The sequence below is a fragment of the Bison bison genome, unplaced genomic scaffold (assembly GCF_000754665.1).
Source record: "Bison bison bison isolate TAMUID 2011002044 unplaced genomic scaffold, Bison_UMD1.0 scf7180017864327, whole genome shotgun sequence".
NCBI lineage: Eukaryota > Metazoa > Chordata > Mammalia > Artiodactyla > Bovidae > Bison > Bison bison.
In genome coordinates this window covers 8,158,272-8,180,990 of record NW_011494899.1, presented here as the reverse complement: position 1 = coordinate 8,180,990, position 22,719 = coordinate 8,158,272, and the positions used below count along the sequence as shown (strand labels likewise).

Sequence of the window (22,719 nt, the reverse complement as noted above, 5' to 3'; positions counted from 1 at the left end):
ATATCGGCTGAGAGCTCCCTCCATAGCAGGAACTGTTCTGGGGCCAAAGGATTCAACCATGAACAACAGAAGCTTTCCTTGTTCTCAGGGGGCTTAAAGGTAGGTGTCTGCTTGTCCTACGTTGAAAGATAAAACCTTATTTCAGCCTGAACTGCCAGAAAATTTGATTTTTTTTTTTCCTAACCGATATCAGGGGTTCCCCTTCACCATTGTGTACTTGGATCCTGGCCCTTCTCCCCATGGGAAAGTCAGCATCACCAAAGTTTCTGAGAATGTTGTTGTTGATAACAGTTGGCTTTTCCATAATATCTTGAGGCGTTCTTAGGCCTTAAATACAATATTTATAAGCCCAGCAAGAAGACCCTGAATGAAAATACAAAAAATGAATTACAGTTGCCTTTCATCTGCAATGTAAAAACAATTCCCTACAGTGTAAATGTACCCCTGCTAAAGCATAAAGTTGAGGTTTTTTTTGTCAGGTGTGTAGAAATGTTAACTTGTGTATAGATACTGTTATAAGGAGAGTTCAGCCACAAAGGCCCAATATATCTTAAACTATGAAATTTTAAATTGATTTTCTTAAACTATGAACACTTAAATGGTATGCAGTTCAGGATGACCCTGTGTGAAAAGATAAGGATAAGTAATTGGCCATTTGGCTCATTAAGCTCTGGCTTAACTGTTTCTCATCTTTCTTCCACATCCTTCCACAACTCAGCCCTCACCCTGGGAAATGACTTCCAAAGGAAATCTAATAAGGGATGTCCCTGCCACCAGAGGCACAGACCAAAACCTGTTGGGTAGTTAATGGAGTGTGAAGTCCTAGTTTTACGGCCCTAAGTTCTGTGTTGATAAAAAGCCCCGAAGAAGGGAAAGGTTTGGGGCCGAAGAGCACAGTCCTTTGAAAAAGCCTTGCTGATGCCGGCCAGATTTAAGACACATCTCTTAGTTCCCTTTATCCACCAACTATTGCTTTTGCCTGAATGATTGAGAGCATCTCTCTCTCCATTTCACTGTGACTCTCCCTTATTCTTTCTCTTCCATGCGGCAGCCGCAGTGGTCTTTGAACACCTAAATCAAAATGACTTCCCCATGTACCTAGCATAAAGTGTAACTGTGTTGTTGTGGCCTGTGAAGCACTGCATACTAGCTCCTGCTCACCCAGCCTCTTCTCATGCCAGTCTCTGTGATTAATCCTCCCCAGCACCTCCACCCTCCTCCTTGCCCCTCCCCTATAGGACATACTAAGCTGTTTCCCAGCCTAGGGGCTTTGCACCCAGAACATTCAGCTTTTTACCCAGCTGACTCCTTCTTTATATCTCAACTCACATGTCCACTCCTCAGAGAGGACTTTTTTTTTTGACCCTTTGTCCAAGGAAATGGGTATCCCACTCCAACTTTTTCTCCCAAGACTCTGTTGTCTTCAGAACACTCAACTCTCTGAATCTCTTTCTCTTGTTAACTTGTTTTTGCCTGTCTTCTTTTGTATGTGTGTATTTGCAGAATGTAAATGCCATCTGTATCTCTCTTCTTCCCTGCTGGTTCTCCAGAGCCTGGCTCACAGTAATGTATTGATTGAATGGATATGTGCACACATAAGGACCCAGCTGATTGCTGAAAAATGCCCTCTGATCTTAAACCCTGTACAAGTTCATGTGTTCTAAGTTCCAGTTCAATTGAAACCATAGGAGACTTGGATATACTTTTCAATTTAGTTTCTTTTTTCTGTTTCAGTCCTCTCTAATAAATAGTGACATTATCTTTGTGAAGTTGCATGCCCCATGGGAAGTGCTTGGAAGATATGCAGAACAAATGAATGTAAGAATGCCTTTCAGGTAGGTGTAAAAGTATTTCTCCCCCACTCTCTCTGCTGCTAGTGCACTCCTCTATCGAAACAAATAAAATCAAAATGCAGACTGGAACACTGTTAGAGGAAAAAACCCTTTAAATGTGTAGGAAATGCAATAAGTAACTTCATGGCTAATAATGACTTCATGACTTTTTGTGAAAATGCCTGGCTAATGCAGTCCTTAGAAGGATAGACTGTTGAGAAAGAAATATTTTCCAAGTGGCATTTTCATTTCCAAAGTGCCAATTTTAAAAACCCTGCTTCTTTGAATGGCCAGATGTCAGGACCAGTGGTACAAGTCCTTACTGACTGGTCCCTTCCAGAAAAAAATTACAGTCTACTTCCATTGCTCCAAGTTCAAGAAATTTCAGGAAAACGTGACCTTATTTTTTTAAATAACTATTTTTGCATTTTAAGAGTCAAGTCATAAATACTGTGCAAACCACAACCATTGATATTTATTCCTGCTGCTGCTGCTGCTAAGTCGCTTCAGTCGTGTCCAACTCTGTGGGACCCCATAGATGGCTCCCCCGTCCCTGGGATTCTCCAGGCAAGAACACTGGAGTGGGGAATATAAAGTACTTTTCATGAATTTCTTAGTTATTTTAAAGGATTAATTTTCCTCCATCTCAGAGTAAATATTCTTATATTCCCTATAGATTAAGAAAAAGTGATTGTTTGCTAGATAGAAATGAAATTAAGTATTAAATCTTAAATTATGAATGCCAAGATATGTAGAAATAATAGAATCTCTTAAAGGAGGTGGAGGGGTTTAGTACCAAGGACAGTTCTTAAGGGACAAAAGAATTAAATACTTTCTACTTTTGGTTCAACATTTGCCAATACGACCAAGTCAGAGGGCAGAAATTAGGCAGATGGCCAATTCTAAAGTATAGCTGTTAATGAGCTGTGGAAAGTTATTGAGACAAAGATCCATCTATATTCTTAGAAATGAAGGGATGCTAGGAACACATTTAGGGAAGGGCAATTTCCATTCATAAGCCTGTAATATATCTCTCTGGTGCATCTTATTTTCTTTATTAGTCTTTGTGTCCTAATACAAATTCAAAATAGAGGCTGATACTTCTACCATGTATTTTTCTTAAGGCAGAATTCTCAAAGGAACTGAGACTAAAGTAGTTCTAAATTTTTCACTTATTTTTGTTTTTAAAATGTTACAAAGAAAATCTTGGAACCCAAGGATTGTTTAAATTTTATATATATATATGTAATATATGTAATCAGTGAGAGAGAAGGAATACCAATTTTGTTTCCGTCAACAATTGTTTGCACAATCAGTAATTTATCAATGTGAATTAATGCTATGTCATACATAAGGACCAAAGGGAAAATAAATATATGCTTAGATAGAGTCATAGATCAAACCACCAGCTTAAAGCCAACAGAGCTTAAAAAGTCTACCTTTTGATAATAGTAAGGTAGTAAAACTTAAGGAAACTGGCTGTATCATAGACAACACCTCTGTGCGCTCATTACATAATAGCAGAAGAGTGCCGCCTGCAAGCAACATGAATACTTCTCTTATGCAGCATTCAGAGAATGTGATCCAGGCAATAAAATGAAAGCCATAACAACTGTGAATAATAATTTTACATGATAGGAATTCCTGCAGGACAACATTTTAGGAGGAAATACTGTTAACAAGTGGCCATGAGTTGGCCTTATTAATATTGATGTGATTTTACCTAAGCATAGCTTCACTTGATACAACTTGGTGCATTTAAAATTTACATGACTTTTTTATCCAGCGTGTATTTCCAAAAGAGGAATTGTCCTGACATATCAGTTCAACAAAGTGTTCAAGCATCAGTTTGGACATTGAAATGCCTCCAAGAATCTTACCTTTATTATTTTCTATAGACTGTACTTCTGAATCCCAGGCTTAGTCTCCTTGGATTTTCGTTTCTATGATATTTAAAAGGAAGTTGAGGAATAGATTTCTTGTGGGAAATGGTCACTAAAACCTGCTTTTGCTAAATACCTGTGTGTCCAAGGATATAGACTTTTTAAATAGACAGTTTCTAGAGCAGTTTTTGGTTTACAGAAAATTGAATAGATAGTACAGAGTGTTCCCATAGACCTCCTCCCACCCCTCTTACAGCCTCCTTACTATTGGTACCTTGCATTGTGGTTTATTTGTTACAACTGATGGATAAGTATCGGCACATTGTTACTATCTGCAGGTTAGTAGCACGCTCTGTCATGGTGGTGTTTGTTTTAGTGGTCCATAGTTTACGGTTCACTTCTTGTCTTGTACAATTCTGTGGGTTTGGACAATTCAAGGTGCCATGTATCCCCTATTATGGTATCATGCAGAATAGTTTCACAGCCCTTGAAATCCCCTTTACTCTATCCCTTCTCCCCCCAGCCCAGACCCCTGGCAGCCACTGATTTTTCTATTGTCTCTATAATCTGCCTCTTTATAACATGGGATATGTGTTCAAATTTTCACAGATATGCACTAAAGTTTTGATGTATAAACTTCCAATTTTCTCTAATATCTTAGTTCAAAATCCATGCAAACTATTCATCCATTTGTACCCATTGGTTGAAGTCAAAACCATGGAAAGAGAGATTGCATTTTTAGAAGTATCTAATGCACATGTTCTCTGTTCACACTATACTCAGAATTTGCATTTGTAATACTTTAATATTACATTTAATATTACATTAATTACATTTAATATGTAATAGAAGTACAACAGACCCTTAATAAGTCTGATTTTTAAAAAGAGTTTTTTCCGGGATTCCTTGGTTTACCTCTTTAATTAACAATACACAAGGGCCAGGGGTTAGACAATATGTGCTGGTGTGGTTATTTCCAGCAGGCTGTTGATACTTATTTGTTAGTGTCCTTCCCATACTGGTTGTAAAAACATATATTTTTATATATAATTTATATTACCTTTGCCTATATCAGATGACAGAAACATTCTCTAAACTTAAAGTGCTGTAGAAATATTTGTTAATATAACAGTGTGCCTGTTAAATTATGTATGTTGCGAGCAGGCTGGCAATCTATCTCTGTATCCTGAAGAGAAGAAAAAAGCTGACCTCAGCTGAATTCATACAAATACCAATTGCTCCAAATTATTGCTCTGCACAGGTTCTATAGGTGAAGAGCAAGTGTAAAAATTGATGGTAACAAGGAGAGGAAGCAATGTCAATAGAAACTATTTCATATGATTTCATGAGTCAAAAATGCATGCCCTGCGTTCCCACTACATTTCTCACTGTTAATCTCTTTTTAGTTTTTTCTTCTTCACCTCTTACAGGCTTCTATCTTCAATCTCCTTTCCTTCCTTGCTAGTTCAAACTGTAACTGACGATGGGTTTTCTTCTCGACTGGCTTCATTTTTGCTGTTCTTCCAGGAGAAAAATCTATTACCTGCCCCGCCGGTACAAGTTCATGAGCAGGTTAGTAGCATGCTGTGTCACGATGGTGTTTCTTTTAGCTCTTGTCCTGTGTGCTCCCAACATTGACAAGGAAGACAAGCTGGGGAGGAGGGGCCTTTGTCCCATGGGAGAGCTGGTTGCTGCACCAAAAATAGCTATTTCAAGTTAGGCTGGGTTGGGGAGCGGGAAGCAAAGATGGAAATTTTCCTCTTAGAGTCTTCCCTGTGATTTCTCCACACTTGGGAGGCAGAATTTATCTGCAGGTCTGTTGAGGCTGGGTTTGAGAGGTGAGAGTTCCCCATCCTAATTCCCAGAAAGCCCCACTGTTTAGAAAGCATCTTTGGTCTGAACATTCCTTTTCTCCCCATGCAAATTACTCCCTCCACTATATATAATTTGAAATCCAAGTGCAGCCAGTAACCCTCCCAGGTGGCTTCGGATCCTACCATGGGTAGTGTCCTCCTATGTTAATAATATTTTGTTAATAAAATTTGCAGATATATTACCTTACTCAGAAGCCCTCCTACCCTCTTTTTATAACCCCTCCTCCCCCAAAATCCTACTGGATGAGGACTACCTTTACTGTGCTGTATTGCCTTCCTAAGCTTGTTTCTCCTTGGTTTTTGAGAAGTTGGGGATGAAGAGGAGATTTCAGTATGTTCTTTGATTTGATTTCATGGTGATCATTGGCAATCTAACTTCAAACTTTTAATTCGTCTTATGTAATCATGTTCCCTAAGCTGAGCTGATAGTTAAACAACTTGGAAACCATTACATTTGTCTGAAAATCTTTAGAGTTCAGTTCTGTGAGATCTAGCACTCAAATTCACTCTGCTTCTGTTCAGTGCAGAAGGATAAAAAGAAGAATAGTTGATATAGTTTAGTGAGTTTAACCAAGTTCATGTGTGCTTGACAAAATATGACATGAAAATAGGCATTTTAAAAAACTAAGGTGTGCTTCCCGAAAATTTTCCTGAGAAGCATCGTTATTAGCAGTTCTTTCAATCAGATGGTTGCCATGGCATTTGGATTCACCAGAGACAAGTCCCTTGTCACATAATGACCTTCTACAGAAACTTCATGCACACTTTAGCCTATTTCAGTAGTTCTCAGACTTTAGCCAGCAGCAGAGTCACCTGGACAGCATATTAAAACTCAGATCGCTGGGTCTGTGCTATAGCCTATGATGTAGGCCCTCCATCTAGAAGGTATATGAAGGCTGTTTTTCCAGCACCTCACATATAGTAGGTGGGGCAAATGAATGAACGAATCTTCATATATATGTGTGAGGATTTGCAGTGGGAAAATAAGGCCACAAAGAAAAGCATAGAAAAACCAGGACTTCCTGAAGCATCAGACATAGATCGAGGACTGAAACATTGTTTGCAATGTGGGGAAGAGGTGAGCAATGAGGACTTGAAAGAAAATGGTGATTAAATGACCCATATAATCTCAAGGTTGGATGGGATATCAAATGTCATCAAGTCCAGCCACTCATTGGCTGTTGAACCTCTGTTATATCATCAGCCAGCCTGTGTTTAAACATGTCTAGAGACGGAATCCCTGAACCCATCTGTGAACACCTGACTTAGAAAGTGCTTCCTTACAACAAGTCATAATCTCTGTCTCCTTGACTTTCACTCTAAAGCACCCAGATTGTACTCCTGCTCCATGCAGAGCCAAAAAATAATCTATCAAGTAAAACAGCAAAGTATTTGAGAAAGATTGGAGGAAAGTGTAGGCAAAAGGACTTGGTGGGTATTTGGAAAACAAGAAATGGTGGAGAGAAAGAGGTTTATATGTAAGGGATTGGGAGGCAGTAGAAGAGTGGAAATTCAGGGAGATACAGATGTGGTAAGACAGGTGTTGATTAGTTATCTGACACTTCTGTATTATGACTCACAGTAGGTTTTGAGGTAATTTGTGTCACAGTTGGTCTTTGAGGCTTTTGAAACTGATGCCAAAGCAGTTGAAGCTAAAGGTAAAGCCAGAGAATAGAAATGGAGAGGTGAAGCTCATTAGCCATCATGACCTGAGCCAGGGAAGTGGATGGAATTTCCCAGGGAGCAATGCATGGAGTGAAGAGAAGAGGGCCGGTAGCAACTGCTTGGAAAAATCTGCTTTAAGGAGACAGGAAGAGGTGGGGGAGAATGAAAAGGAACAATTCAAGAAGTAGAAGGGGAACTGGGGAGGGCAGTATCAAAGGTACCATGTACAATTTCCCATAAGAAGGGGTTTTCTTCAGCGATGAACAATGAGAGATGAGAACTGATTTTTGGTCACCTTGGTAACCACCATGCTAGCAGTTTCCATGGAATGGTGGTTCTCAAACTTTCACATGTGTCAGGATCACTTGCAGGGCTCTTTCATACTCAGATTGATGGGTCCATCCCCAGACATGAGGTTCAATAATTTGTACTTCTGTTAAGATCCCCAGTGATGCTGATGTTGCTGGTCTGGAACTAGTGCATTTTGAGAATGATAATTGCGGAGAGGAGAGTAACAGAAAGCAAATTATAGCTGGTGGAGAACAGAGGGGGTCCTGATGAATCAGAAAGTGAGGGCTTACTGCCACCTTGTTAGGGTTTGCGGTGACAAAGGAGAAAGTGGATGGGGTTCAGAACAGGAGCAAGAGGAGGAAAGCACACAGGGCTGTGACCATGTCACCCACCACATGTTCTCTGTGTGTGTAGAAGGGAGGTTGTGAGTGAATAAGAGCTTGGGAAATCCTTGTTTCTTGAACTGGAAGAACAGCTTACTAAGCACTAATTTTTGGCCTGGAAGAGTTGATGCTACTTAAGCGCATACATAACAACTATAGAAGAATCGAGTCCTTAAAAGGCACTCGCAGGCTCTGGGTCAAAATAAAGGGAAAAAAAAAATCCCAGTTCTGGTTGTATGACACGTTGATTCAGAATGGCCTCTTGAGATAAGCCTTACTGCTGACCACACAGGATTAAATTTCGGATATCAGTGTGGTGGTATTACTTATTGAAGTCTGTGCAGCACAAATTTTTAAATGCAGTTTGTCAGAAAATTTTGTATCTGCTTTAACTCTTCACCTCAGGACAGGCTGATTTAAGTGATGAAGAATAGGTGTCTCTGTAGCCAGAGATGACTTCCAAATTGCAGGGCTTGTATGTAACTTGTTATCCTAGTCATAACACCAGTAGTAACATACTGACTTCAATATTCTGAGATCCTCATGCCATCCTAAATATGGATACTTAATTTAGCTTTTGGTTTCATTCTTCCAAATGATATTTTACTTCATTAATCCACAAAAGCACCCTGGAAACAAACCTACCTCCTTTCAGAATAAGGGAAAAGAAATAAAAATTGTGAAGTTTCTGAGCAGGTAGAAAAATAAAGCATCATTTCACAAATATCTTTGTTTGTGAAAAGTCACCTGACACCGTGAAGCACACTCATATAATTCAGATATGTATTTTGGGGGTAAGTGTTCTTTTTATGCTCATACTTGGTCTATTAAAGGATGCTTTGACACTTACCTTTGAGCAGACTTAGAGATATTATACAATACCCATCTAGTCAAGAAAGGAAATGTATCACTGTTCTTCGGCCTTATTTTATTTTTACTCTCACCAAATAGTATGAATATAGCCTGTAAAAGATATGCTTACGAAGTCGTAAGTCTGATGATTGTGGGTGACTGGTAGCTGAAGTCTCAGTACTGCCCATTTGTTTTTCCTCCTCGCCCCCATACGCATCCTGACTGACGTTCTCCTTTGCGATGCTTGGCAGGATGAACACTTGTCCTGCTGTGTTACACACTGAGTGCCTGCACAGTCTTATCAGATGAGTATACAGGCAACATTACAGCATGGCTTGGATATTTCCATCCTCACCTTAAAAAATTAACATTCGTAAATGTTCCAAAACCTTTGGACTCTTCTAGAAGATACTTAAGCTCTGCCCCAATTAGCAGCCTTGTGACCTAAAAGAATGGCATTAGTTTCTCAAGATCCCTAACTCCTATCTGAGGAGAGACTGCTAATATGGGGCACTTGGCTCTAAGAAGAGGAAAAAGAAATGCAAGCCTCTGTTGTCTGTTATCCATCCAGGAGGGCTTCCTTTCCTGCAACGTAGGCCTGTGTTCGGTGCCTCCATTACATTTTTTAAAAGCTCATCTGTTGTGCTCTCTGAGCATATTATCTCTGAAAATGTAATCTAACTGTTTGAAACCTGATGCTATTATTATAGTATTCTGATCTGGGGAAAAGCAGCTGTCTCTGAAGTTACCTGTTTCATTTAATTCAGCCTAATTGAGTTGTCTTTAGTACAAACTCCCTCCTGGGTTGTTAGTGGCTCAAGAAAAAGGCCCTTGTTTTCTGGTTCTTCAGGGTGCACCCTCCATATCCAGGCTGGGACTCTGTGTACAGCCAGTAATTTATAAAGGCCTGCAGACAGGTTTATCGGTTAGGGGGGAAGTTCTCTGCATGTGGCCTTTTCTAAGATCACCACAGTCTCCCCTTCACCACTGAGGAAGCTGAGGTCAAGGTATTTTAACCAGGACCTTCCCAAGGCACAGCCCAGCCAAGGTGGGAGATGTGTGCCCCCTAGTTTGTTTTTGATTAACTAATTAATGTTGGGCTGCACTGGATCTTCATTGCTGCAGACGGGTTTTCTCTAGTTGCCGTGAGCAGGCTTCTCATGGCAGTGGCTTCTCTTGCTGTGGAGCACGGGCTCTAGGCGCCCAGGCTGCAGTAGTCGTGGAGTGTGGGCTCAGTATTTGCAGCTCTTGGGCTCTGGAGCACGTGGCCTCTTAGTTTATGCTTGCTCTTTCCAGCTACCCAAAACCTCACCTGTCATGAACTGGTCTTTTGGGGAGCACCCCAAATTTACCATCAGAACAACTTTCTTAAGAGAGTGACTCACCTTTTGGTCTAGATGCTAACTTGACAAGTCAAGGCCACAAATACTCAAGCAGGTGGTCCATCTTTATTGATGTGCCTGTGTAGTCTGTGAGAGGGATTTTGCTCGGTAAATGGCAGAGATGGACCAAAGTGACAGTGGATGCAACGAAAATCAATGCTCTGTCATTAAACCGACATTTTATCTTTCTCCTGTCAGAGGAGACGTTATTAAGTAAGCCCTACTCCTCTATTGAAGAGACAAATGAGATGCTTTCTGGTTAGTTAGTTTTTCGACTTCTCAGCTCTAAGTAAATTTCAGGATCACTTGTTCAGGGATATCTGTGAGACATGGGAGCACAGACCTCAATATATAAGAGAAGATCATGGCTCTTGAATGTCTGTTGAGAACTTGGTCAACAAAAGTTCATTGTCATCATCGTTTTCTTCATCCTAGAAACTACCACTTAATTGAGCATTTTGTCCAGCCAAGGCATTGTGTAAACCCTTATGCATTATCCTTACCAATTCCATCTGTAATGGGTGTGTTAGCTCAGAGAGGCTTAGTCCCTTGCCAACCACGGCACTCACCGCTTTTGAGCTGAGCGGTGAGAATGTTAATCCATTTCTCGCTGACTCCAGAGTCATCATTCTATACAAAAATGTATCCATTATGCTTTGTGAAAAGGAAAGCTCTTTATTAACTCAAGGCTTGTTTGAAATGGTATAGCCAAGATATGACCTCTAAAGTCACCAGAAACATATATTAGACAGCATCTGATTGATCATTTTAAAGACAAGGATACTAAGGTCCTGAGAGGATAAAAGGTTTGTCCCAGGCCTCTAGCTTGACTCTCAGGCTTTCCAGCCTGGTGGCTTTTGCACTGTGTGTCTTTCCTTGGCAAGATGGAAGGGGATGCTCACTGATGTCTGAGTGGCACAGTTTGGGGCCAGGAGTGGGTTTGTGGAAGAATGGACGTTAGTCATGCAGCCACAGAGGGACAAACTCTTGTTCCCAGAGCCACTTACCTGGGAGGTAGGGACAGAGTGTGGAGCATGAGTCTCAGCCCATGGGAACCTGGCCAGCCGAGGTCTGAGGAAGATGGGATCAAGGCTGTTTTGAGAGGTGTGGTAGTCTCCCATTGCTTTTATGACACATCCCCAGACAAATTTATTATCTCAGTTCTGTGAGTCATAAGTCTGGGTGGGGTAGCTTTCATCTGGTTTCTCTGCTCGGGGTCTCATAGGCTGAGATCAAGGTGATAGCCAGCCAGCTCTTCTTCAGAGGCTCCTGGGAAAAATTGGCTTCCAGTCTCATCCAGGTTGCTGGCACAGCTGAGCTCCATGCTGTCGTCGGACCAGGGTCTCCATTTCTTGGCTGTTAACCAAAGGTCTTTCTCAGCTTCTAGAGGCTTCCTGCCACCACCCCCACCCCTCCACCCCGCCACCGGCTCCTGGCCCCCTTCACCTCCAAAGCCAGCTCTGGCTAGTTGAGTCCTTCTCACACTTTGAATCTCTCTGACCTCCCTTTGGCCTCATCTCTCCTGTCTCCAGCCAGAGAAAGCTCTCTGCTTTTAAAGGGCTTAGTGATTAGATGTGTCCACCTGAGTAATCCAGTATGCTGTCCATAATTTAAGGCCCAGCTTACATTTGCAAAGTCCCTTTGCTGTGTTACACTCATATTCACAGGTTCCAGGATTAGGGTGCTGGCATCACTGGAGGGCCATTCTGCCAAGCAGTGGAGGCTACAAACTGCTGATCACTTTTGAGCATTCTGTTCTCTTGTTGTGAGCACGCAGCATGGACTGGTGTGTGTGATGGGACCAGAACAGTCCATGCTTTGTCTTTCTGCTTCTGCTCAGGCTGCCCGATGAAAGCTGGTTCACACCCTCAGGGGTTATTTTTAAGCTGTCTTTTGAATATCTTTCCTCTACCATAGTGTTTCAAAAGCCCACTACCTCTCCTTTCCATCACTTTACATTAACCTCTGTGGTCCTCAAAGAGTGATTAGTAACCCTGCTCTCTGCTTGGCAGTTTCTCCAAAGCATTTCATGCACATCCTCTTTTATAAGCCTCTTAGCAACTCTGTGAGGTCAGTGAGATGATGATGATGGTGATGATCCCATTTAAAAACCCTGGAAAAATAAGGCTCAGAAAGGTGAGTGATTTTGTGGAAGGTCACACAGCTGATAAGCAGCAGAACCAGGATTTCGGCATTGCAAGGGCAAATCCCAGCTCCTTTCCACCACGCCAAGCAGTCTACCCCTCACTTCCTTCTCCCCCCTCCTCATTTTTCACTTTCATACCCTGGTCGTCTCTCCCTCCATCTCCACAATTCACTTAAATAGTTGTGCCCCAAGCGTGTTGCAGAAAGTTGCCATTTCATTCCCTGAAGTTTTACAGCTTTGTTTTTCTCCACATTGAGCACTGTACCCATCTGGTTAAATTCGTAGTCATTGCACTCAGAGCCCAGACTCCATGAGAATGCGAAGTGTAATCCAATTAGTGCTGCAGACTGGACACGTGTGGGAGGTGAAAGCTCTGTTATGGAAAACCTCTGGACCAGGGTTGTCTTTCATGAACAACTTTCAAGGCAATCAGATGAAATAAAGCCAAGAGCCGCAGGGAAGCCCACCAGCTTAACCTAGGAAGTTTCATTTAATGACTAAATCATTGAACTTGGGCAAGTAATAGATGCTCATGATGCATAGTTAACTTTGAATTGAAAAGCTGAAGGACAAAACTGTTAAGAGGCAAGCTGGTTGCTCAAATTCTTGTCTTTGCAGAAAAAAGAAAAACGTAGTAATAATAGCCATGTTTACTGTGCACTGATACCATTCTGGAGGTTTTATGTACATTTTGATCATTTAATCATCACAGTCCTATGAATTACACATCATTATCATGCCCATTTTACAGATAAGGAAATTGAGGCATGGCAAAGTTAAATAACTTACCCAGGGTCACACTGCTGTTATTTACAGAGCCAGGGTTTGAATCTAGGCACTCCAGCCTCAGAGCTCATGTTCTCAACCACTGTGTCATATCACCTCTCTGAGGCTTACATCTCACTATATTTAAGTGTCTTTAAAAAGATAATGGGGCATCCTTGGGTCAGGAAGATCCCCTGGGGAAGAGAATGGCTACCCACTCCAGTATTCTTGCTTAGAGAATTCCATGGACAGAGGAGTCTGACAGGCTGCAGTCCATGGGGTCGCATTGAGTCAGACATGTCTGAGTGACTAACACTTTCACTGCTACTAAAAAGATGATGAGGAAAGAAGGTGAATCTTAGGGGTGAAGTAAATGTAGGCTTTTCCCGCTTTCTTGGGTCTTTGGGCCATTCCAATCGATTATTTTCTGGCTATGTGACCCAGAGTAGAATCTTTATTTCTGTATGTATATATGTGATGGGGACAGGTCCTCTTGGAGATGAGAGTCTTCAAGAAGCTGGAGGATTCTTTCCAGTTTGAACTTTCAGAGGCTCTGGAAAAAGGACAGTCACCACCAAGCAGAGAAGGGAGTTGTGGTGAGGCTGGAGCAATGCTGAAGATAAAAGGTGGTAAAAGAGGAGTTTACTGTTACTATTCATTTTGGAGTTGATTTGTTATAAAAAAAAATAATCCATTCATCTGGGAGTTTCACTGAAAAGGACAAATTGCCATGTGAATAATTTTAACTGGGGAGAAAAATAAAAGATGCCAAAATTTCATGTATTTTCAGTTAATAGAAGGCATTTAAAGGTTTTTCATCCCCACAGAAATGTGTCTCTTCCATAGCCCTTAAGTGAAGATTCCCATTATCAACTACTGTGATGGGCATGATCATGGGACTTTAAAATCAAAAGTCTAGAATCTGCATTTTGGTTCTGACTTTATTCACTGTCTGGGTAACTTGGGCTGGATAATTACCCCACCATGGGTCTCTTTTATGATGTGTGAATGAGAACGGTCCCTGTTCAGTCTGCCTCATAGAGCTGCTATTAATGTGTGCTCTTAGGGGAAAAAAAAGTTCCAGTGGTGTAGGTATCATTTCAAAGTCTGTTGTGGTGTTTGCTCTTCTAGTAGTTGGCTGTGAGTGGGTGAGAATCTGGTCACGTGGAGGCCAGATGTTTTCATCAGAAGTCAGAAGGAATGGGGAGGCCACCAGGGAGGCAAATCATGGCTTGAAAACTGCTTTGGGGACAGTGTTGGGTTTTTTGGCTTGGCATCATTGTGTACTCTGACCAGAGTGATACATGTGTGTCATGACACCCCACCCCAGCATCATGAAAAGAGACATGAAAGTTAAAAAAAAAAAAAAAAACGTCATCTGCTGAGAGGCTGTTCAAGGAAGGTATGAGGGCCAGAAAGCAAATGGTGATATTGAGCTCTCTGTGCACAGTCCACCCTTGAAATGTGCTGTCTCTGCCCCGCCCCCAAAGCCAACTAACTAGAGCTTCAGCTCTTCCCTGACCTTGGATGGGGAGATTTTCCAAGCACACAGTGAGTTTCTAGAATCTGCAGGATGGAAGAACTTAAGGTCTTGGCTGCTTTGCTTCAGGGACTGTCCGCTTCCTTTCCGGAGCCTTCCAACCTCGTTCTGACTCCTTGGCCATCCATTGGCGTGTGGGTAGACATGTGACTCATAGCAGTGATATCATGGGCAATCAGGACACTGGGTCTCGGCTTGCTTCCTTCTTTGTGCCAGTGGGGGTTTCATGAGTGCAGTGAGCACGTCCAGCGTGTGTGGGTCATAATTGCGGCTCTGTGGAGACCCCCCTCCTGTGTTTTGGGGCAATGCTGACATGTTGTACCCTTTGGTCTTGCCTTTCATGTACCACAGGATCGATAAACAAATAAGCAGGTTTCGGAGATGGTTACCTAAGAAGCCAATGAGGCTGGACAAGGAGACACTGCCAGACCTGGAGGAGAATGACTGCTACACTGCCCCTTTCAGCCAGCAAAGGATCCATCAGTGAGTGTTTCCTGTGAAAGCCCTTGTCTTACTAAGTTCATGCTGCCATGGTAGATCCCTCTCCTGCACGCCTTTGATTCCGTGGTGCTTGGAAGGAACAGCCTAGTGCCCGTCTCCCCAGCAGTCCTGTTTTGTGTTCATATCCCCTTTCGGGTAAGCAGGCTGCTGTAACAGACAATTTCCACATCGCAGCAGCTCAACACGGTAGAATGCTTGCTCATGTGTGTTGGGTGCACCACCTTCTGATTCAGAGATCCAGGCTCCTTCTGTCTTGTGGCTCCGCCAAAGCCCAGTGCTCAGAGCCCTCTGCAGGCTCATCTGCCTCGAGCCAGCACATAGGGAAGCTGTTGCCCTATTAAAATGAGGGGTTGTTGAGTTAAAAAAAAAAATCTTGGTTCACCTCTCAACTCCCCTTTCTTTAGCAACTCACCACGTTGCCCCAGAAAAAGCCACGTAACCTAGCAGCCGGCTTCTGGACTCATCGATCAGGCTCTGAGGAGTGATTGCTCACTTTGTGCTTGTATGGTTGGGGGAAGAAGGGGTTAGCTAAGTAATGGAGCCTTTGAAGAATTGCAAAAGTGACAAAGAATTGACTCTGAAGCTTTTGATGCGACAAGAAATCATGGCCAGAGGGCAGGGTCGGTGGTAGGAGAGAAAACCATGCCAAAGACTATAAACAACCAGGCCCAAGACAGCCGCTTAAAAGGAGGATAAATCAGGTGAGCCTGGCCTCGCTTTCAGCCAGACTTCAGGAATTCCTGGCACTTCCTGTTTCAGCTATAGCTACAGCCTCCATAAAAATGACTTACCTGAAGGAAAGAAAGGGGGTAACAGAGTTTTTTTAAAAACTAGGTTGCTGACTTTGGGAAAAATATAAACCAAATGGCATTGTCAAGTTGCAGAGAGTGCAAGGCGGGGGCACATTTCAGCAACAGAAAATCAGTTAAAGCCTTGGATTTCTGGAGGGTGCAGGAGAAAAGGAAAATCAAAGAATAGATGCTCTGCATCAAAATGTGTAATGTGTAATGCAAGGGAAGAAATGCCATAAGCCTCTAACTCAGCCAAACTCTAGATCCCCACCAGTTAGACTGATGCCAAACAAGCCCCGCTATGTGAAGATTTAAAAGGGTTATTGAAGAAGACATGAAGCTCACAGCCCAGCCTCGAAATCCTAGCTAAATCCTCCGTGGGAAATAGGAACTGAGCAGGATTTCAAGTTAACCCCAAGATCAGGACCTACGATGTTTTCTTAAGAGAAAAAGACAGTTGAAAGCTGACGTTTTCCCACTCTTCATTTAAACCCTCGCTGTGCCTGTGTTGTTCATCTTGAAGTTTCTTACACAAGCAGGTGTTTGTTTTTAAAGCCTTCTGGAATAGAGTCTGATTTACATGCAAAGGTTCACTTTGCTTCCCACCTGCCTGAGAGGATGCCTAGCAGATTGTAGGAGGGTCTCAAAAGTTTTAGCTGGATGGATGGGTAGATGAAAGCATCAGTGAAATATATGGTGTGCACCTGGGGTTTGTTTTACTTCAGAGGAACACAGGTAAATGAAAGAGAAAGGCTTCCCAGTACTTGTCTTCACGCTGGTTATGTTGTGTAATATTCTGGCTTTAGAACAAAGTTTCTCAGCAGAGTTATCAGTCAGAAGCACCTGGGCGCCCACCAGGATCCCTCGGAACTAGACCTGAGAATTATACCTTTATGGATATTTTAAACGATATAATAAATGAGGGCTAACAGCCTGTGGGATGGTGGTATTCAGCCATCTCTCACATATATTTGAGAAGCTTTTTTTGACATGTTTGGGTATTTGTTCACTGAATAATTGTTTCATTCAGCAGTCACTAATTTGATGCCTACTTCTAGCCAGACACTGTCTGGATACAGGGCATATATCAACAAAATATAGTAAATAATACAGAACCTTGACCCCGCCTAGTAAATAGAGTAGACTGTTTTATTTAATTTTAAATTTTCCTGGAGTGCAGTTGATTTACAATGTTGTGTCAGTTTCAAGTGTACATCACAGTGGTTCAGTTACGCATAGACATATATTCATTCTTTTTCAGATTCTTTTCCCAAATAGGTTATTATATAATATTGAGTAGAGTTCCCCATGCTATATAGTAAGTTCTTTTTGGTTACCTATTTTATACATAGCAGTGCATGTGTGTTAACCCCAGACTCCTAATTTATTCTTCCCCATCATGTTTCCCCTTTGGTAACCATAAGTTTGTTTTCAAAATGTGTGTGTCTGTTTCTGTTCTGTAAGTAAGTTTATTTATATCATTTTAAAAATTAGATTCAATATATGAGTGATGTTATATATTTGTCGTTCTCTGTCTGACTTACTTAGTATGGTAATTTTAAATTTCATCAGCATTGCTGCAAATGGCATTATTTTGTTCTTTTTTTGGCTGAGTAATATTCCATTATAACTATGTACCACATCTTCTTTATCCTTTCCTCTGAGAGAAGACCACTTGAATCACTATAAAAGTATGTTGAATGTGACTTACAAGAGGGCTTGCTCCATCCTCCAGATCTGGAGGGAGACTATTTAAAGATAAGGGTGGGTTAGGAGAAAAAAATATTTGAGATAAGCCTTGAAGGATAATACTTGTCCGTGTAGGTAAGGGCGAAGCATATCCTAAAAAGAGAGGGTAACATATGTTTAAAACTACAAAGGCATGAATCAGAACAGGGTGTTTGAAAAACCACAGGTAGTTTTCTGTTTTGGGGTCGAAGGTGTGAGAAAACCTGACATCATTGTTTGAAAAAAAGAGAGTGATCGGTGGAAGATGAGCTTCCAACATAGGAGAACTAAGGAGGAAGAAGCAGAGGGACAGTTGGAACAGAGCAAACCTCAGAACCAGACCTCAGTGGGACCGAGAATGTAGTTTAGGCAGTTCTCCTGTGCCGTTGGGAGAGGAAAAGTTCAACAAGTGTCTTGAATGTTATAGGCAGTGGGGATTTCTTTCTGTTTGAAAACTAACATGCCACATGGACAACATCCTTTAATGAATGTATATAAATAAGATTTGAAGAACACAGGCTGTCCACTTGGAAATAATGGTTTGAAGCAATTAGAAAAAGATTTCCCTAAGGACGGTTCAAGAGTGATTTTAATGGGTTTAAAGTGAACAGAAGTGCTGGCTAATGAGCTCTGGGAGTTATAACATGATCCCTGGTTTTCCAAATGCTGTCCAAAATCTCATGTGGTTTCTTTGCAGAATATTTGATATTATGTTAGTCCAGGAATTGAAAAAAGGATAATAGAAATGTAAGGGTGTGTGTGTATGTGAGTGTACATGAATGTAGAAGAAGAGACAATGGGATGTTTAATAAATAATGACCAAAGTAGAAAAGAGCCTTAAACATACTCTGCTCTCAGGATAAAACTCAGAATCCTCGGCTGGCCCACCAGCCCCCTCTTCCTTTTCCCTGTTGTATGCTTTGGCCACACTGAGCTGCTTTGACCTCAGTATCTCTCTGTACCCTCCTTGTTTACATTCTCTTCTCTCACCTGGAATACCCTTTCCCCGAGGCTCCCTTCTTGGCACATTGCATCAGAGACGTTTCCTCCAGAGAACCTTCTATAATTTCCACCCTCCAACCCTGATTCTGGGTGAAGTATACTCTTCTATGTCTTGGTGATAATATTTTTGCTATCATAATTCTTAATAGTATCCATTTTCTTTGCTTTCTCCTAGACCATAAGCTCCTCTAAAGACTGTGTCTATATCACCATTTTTGAGTCCCATAGTTGGTACTTTATAATGATTTGTTAAATGAGAAAGTAGATGAATAGATAGAAATGAAAATAGGAGAATCATATTATGAGCAAAGAATAAAGATGATGTGAGGTTAGCTCACTGCATACTCATCTCCAACCAAACATGACATTTTCTCCTCTAAAGTGGTCCATGTCCATTGTCATCTGTCCAGTAAGAGGCATAATATTTGTCCAGTTGCTGAAACCAAGGTCTAGAATCTACTCTAGACACCTCCCTCACCTCCACTTCCCACATCTAAGATAACTCCAAAGGCTAATGAGTTTTTATCTTAAGTGTCTCTTTAATCCAGTCATCTCTGCCACCACAATCTCACCTCTGTAATCCAGAAATAATAGGTCCCCTGGCTCCACCCTTGCCTACCTCCATTCCATTTTCTTTAAAAGCATACAAAATGAGGTTTTTTTAAAATGCTTATCTAATCATGTTACTTCACCCTGTTTAGAAAAAATATGAAAATTATTGAGAATGACCTACAAGGCCTTGAATGGCCTGGCCATGCAGCCAACTCCTCTCCAGCCTTATCTGCCTTGACTACCTTCCTCCCCTCACTTCTTACGATCCAGACATATACAACTTCTCTCAGTTCTTTCGATATACTCACTTCAGGATATTTGCATATGCTGTTTCCTCTCCTTGAATTCCTTTCTCATTCCTTCCCCCTTCCCCAAGTTTATTCTTATTCATCCTTCAAACTCAGCTCTGAAGCCTCCTTCCAGGAAAACCCTCCTTCCATCCTTCCAAAGACCATTTCTCTTTGCTTTGTACTCTTTTAGCAGTGTGTTTCCCTTATAACATTTTTCATATTTGAGATTTTATAATTATTTGGGTATTACAAGGTTAACGCCTAACTCTTGAGTAAGCTTTGAACGCTATGGAGGCATAGGCTATGTCTGTTTCTGCTCATAATTCTATCTCCAACATTTAACACAGCACCTAGCATATGATAGGTACTTAAATGAATAAAATGAGGATAAAAGTAGTAAGAATAACATGGAATAAATCTAATCTTAAATTTTTGTACTTTGAACTACATTATACAAAAGAATTAAAGAATTGATTAAAAACCAAATAGCCTAGCTTTCTAGTTTCCAGTTACTTCAAACCCATATCAGTGTTTGCTATGCTCAGTTGCTTAGTCGTGTCTGACTCTTTGCAAACCCATGGACTGTAGTCCACCAGGCTCTTCTGTCCACAGGATTTTCTAGGCAAGAATACTGGAGTGGGTTGCTATTTCCTTCTCCAGGGGATCTTCCCCACCCAAGGAATCAAACCTGGGTCTCCTGCATTGCAGGCAGATTCTTTACCAACTGAGCCACCAGGGAAGTCAAATATATCAATGTTTGGGAGGCAATAAAAGCAAACCTGAGTACATATCTCTATAAATTAACATACAATGCCGTTGGTCATTTTATATGGTGTCACTGAAAGTGGACCCTCAGATGGGAAAACTCTTATTAGATGCCAGACACTATTTTAAAAACTTTAATCCTCATGGGAGAGATGGTGTTATCACCACCATTTTGCAGATGAGGAAATCGAGGCACAGAGAGGTTAAGAAGCCTGTAGTAGGTGACAGTCCACCTACCTGATCAACCCCAAGCATCAGTGGCTTAACATTGTAGAAGTCTGTCTGTCTGTCTGTCTGTCTGTTATTCATATCATGGTCTACTGCGGGTCACTACAGGGACGGAGGGGCGCTGTCTCTGCTCCAGACAGTCATTCAGGTACCCAGGCTCTGTCTGTCTAGTGACTCTGCCATCCCCTAGATCCTTTGCATCTGGTCTATGGAAGGCGAAAAGAGATGAGTGATTTTGAAGGAAGTTTTTATAAGCCAGTTTTAGAAGTGGTGGACAGCACTTATGCCCACATTTCACGCACCAGAACTTGTTGTGTAGTTAGCCCTAACTTGAGGAGTGCTAATGTAACTACTTTTGTGCCCAGGAGGAAAAGGGAAATTGGTTTGCCAGACAGCTGGACAGTGATGAAGCAGGAATTCAGATTTGCACAGAGAGGTCTCAGATCCCATGCCCTTAAACATGCTCTACTGCAGGGCCTCTCAACCTCGGCACTGCTGACATTTTCGACTGAGTACGTCTTGTTGTGGGGAACTGCCCTGTGCATTGTAGGATGATTAGTAGCACCATGGCTTCTATCCATTAGATGCAAATAGCAGTTTCCTGCCCCCCACCCCCTACCCTTACTTAGTTGCTAAAATCAAAATGTCTCCAGACATTGCCAAATTTTCCCTTGTGGTGGTTGGTATGGTGGATGCAAAATCGGACCTTCTCTCTCTCTACTATTTGTTATCATGTGACACCCCTCAGGCAGGCCCACCAACTCTCTGAGATAAATTAAACTCTGGTCAAACCAGATGACTGTGAATGACAAGTCCATTCAGGAATTAATTTATTCCTCCTCTTTTCCTTGCCTGTGAGTGTTGGCCTGTTTCAGTAGCCCTGCCCTTCATTCTTAAAATGGCATCAGCAGTACTGCCCTTGAGGCAATTACTTTCTAAGGTCAATACTCATAATAAAGGTTTTCTACTGGGACACAGAGAAGAGGAAATTTGGAAAAGATTCATGTCTCTTTTTATAATATGTATATAGTATACTCTTTCCAGATAGAGATCAATTCTGAATTGCCTTTCAGAAAAATGTTTGTGTTAGATACAGAGAAAAATATTCCTCCCTGAATTTTAAAATTTCTATCATTACCATTATTTTATTTTGATGAAAATCCATAAAAAGTGAGGTAAAATTAAATATTGATCACTTCCAAATGGAAGCATCTGAAGCATATGTTTGTTGTGCGTGCATGTGTTTAAACAAATATTCCTTCATTCACATGTTCCATGCCCACTGTTGTTCTGGGGACTTGGGAATCAACAGTGAATAAACAGGCAAAAATTCCTGCCTTCCTGGAGCTTCCATTTTAGCTGTAGGTCACCAACACTAAATTATACATCACTGGTTCTCAATAGGGGAGTGACTTGGCTATGTCTGGAAACATTGTTGGCTGTCTAAACTTAGGGCAGAGACTGCCACTGGTATGTAAGGGGATGGAGAGCAAGGATGCTGCTCAACATCCTTCACAGGAGCTCCAACAAAGAATTATCTAGCTCTGAAGGCCAGTGGCCATAGGACTGGAAAAGGTCAGTTTTCATTCCAATGCCTAAGAAAGGCAATACCAAAGAATGCTCAAACTACTGCACAATTGCACTCATCTCACACGCTAGCAAAGTAATGCTCAAAATTCTGCAAGCCAGGCTTCAACAATACATGAACTGTGAATTTCCAGATGTTCGAGCTGGCTTTAGAAAAGGCAGAGGAACCAGAGATCAAATTGCCAACATCCTTTGGATCATCAAAAAAGCAAGAGAATTCCAGTAAAACATCTGCTTTATTGACTACGCCAAAGCCGTTGACTGTGTGGATCACAACAAACTGTGGAAAATTCTGAAAGAGATAGGAATACCAGACCACCTGACCTGCCTCCTGAGAAATCTGTATGCAGGTCAGGAAGCGACAGTTAGAACTGGACATGGAACAACAGACTGGTTCCAAATAGGAAAAGGAGTACATCAAGGCTATATATTGTCACATATGCAGAGTACATCTTGAGAAATGCTGGGCTGGAGGAAACACAAGCTGGAATCAAGACTGCTGGGATACACAAAAATAAACTCAAAATGGATTAAAGATCTAAACGTAAGACCAGAAACTATAAAACTCCTAGAGGAGAACATAGGCAAAACACTCTCCGACATACATCACAGCAGGATGCTCTATGACCCACCTCCCAGAATATTGGAAATAAAAGCAAAAA

At 41.6% G+C, this 22,719-nt stretch overlaps 1 protein-coding gene across 1 annotated transcript in view; it reads left to right on the top strand.

Annotated features, from left to right (window-relative positions):
* Nucleotides 1-22,719, top strand: part of ANO4 (anoctamin 4) — a 230,427-nt gene that overhangs the window by 77,427 nt on the left and 130,281 nt on the right. The window contains exons 4-6 of the mRNA XM_010853456.1: nucleotides 1,735-1,835; nucleotides 5,243-5,287; nucleotides 14,965-15,096. Of these exons, the coding sequence (XP_010851758.1) occupies nucleotides 1,735-1,835; nucleotides 5,243-5,287; nucleotides 14,965-15,096 (278 nt within the window). The remainder of the gene's footprint in view (nucleotides 1-1,734; nucleotides 1,836-5,242; nucleotides 5,288-14,964; nucleotides 15,097-22,719) is intronic.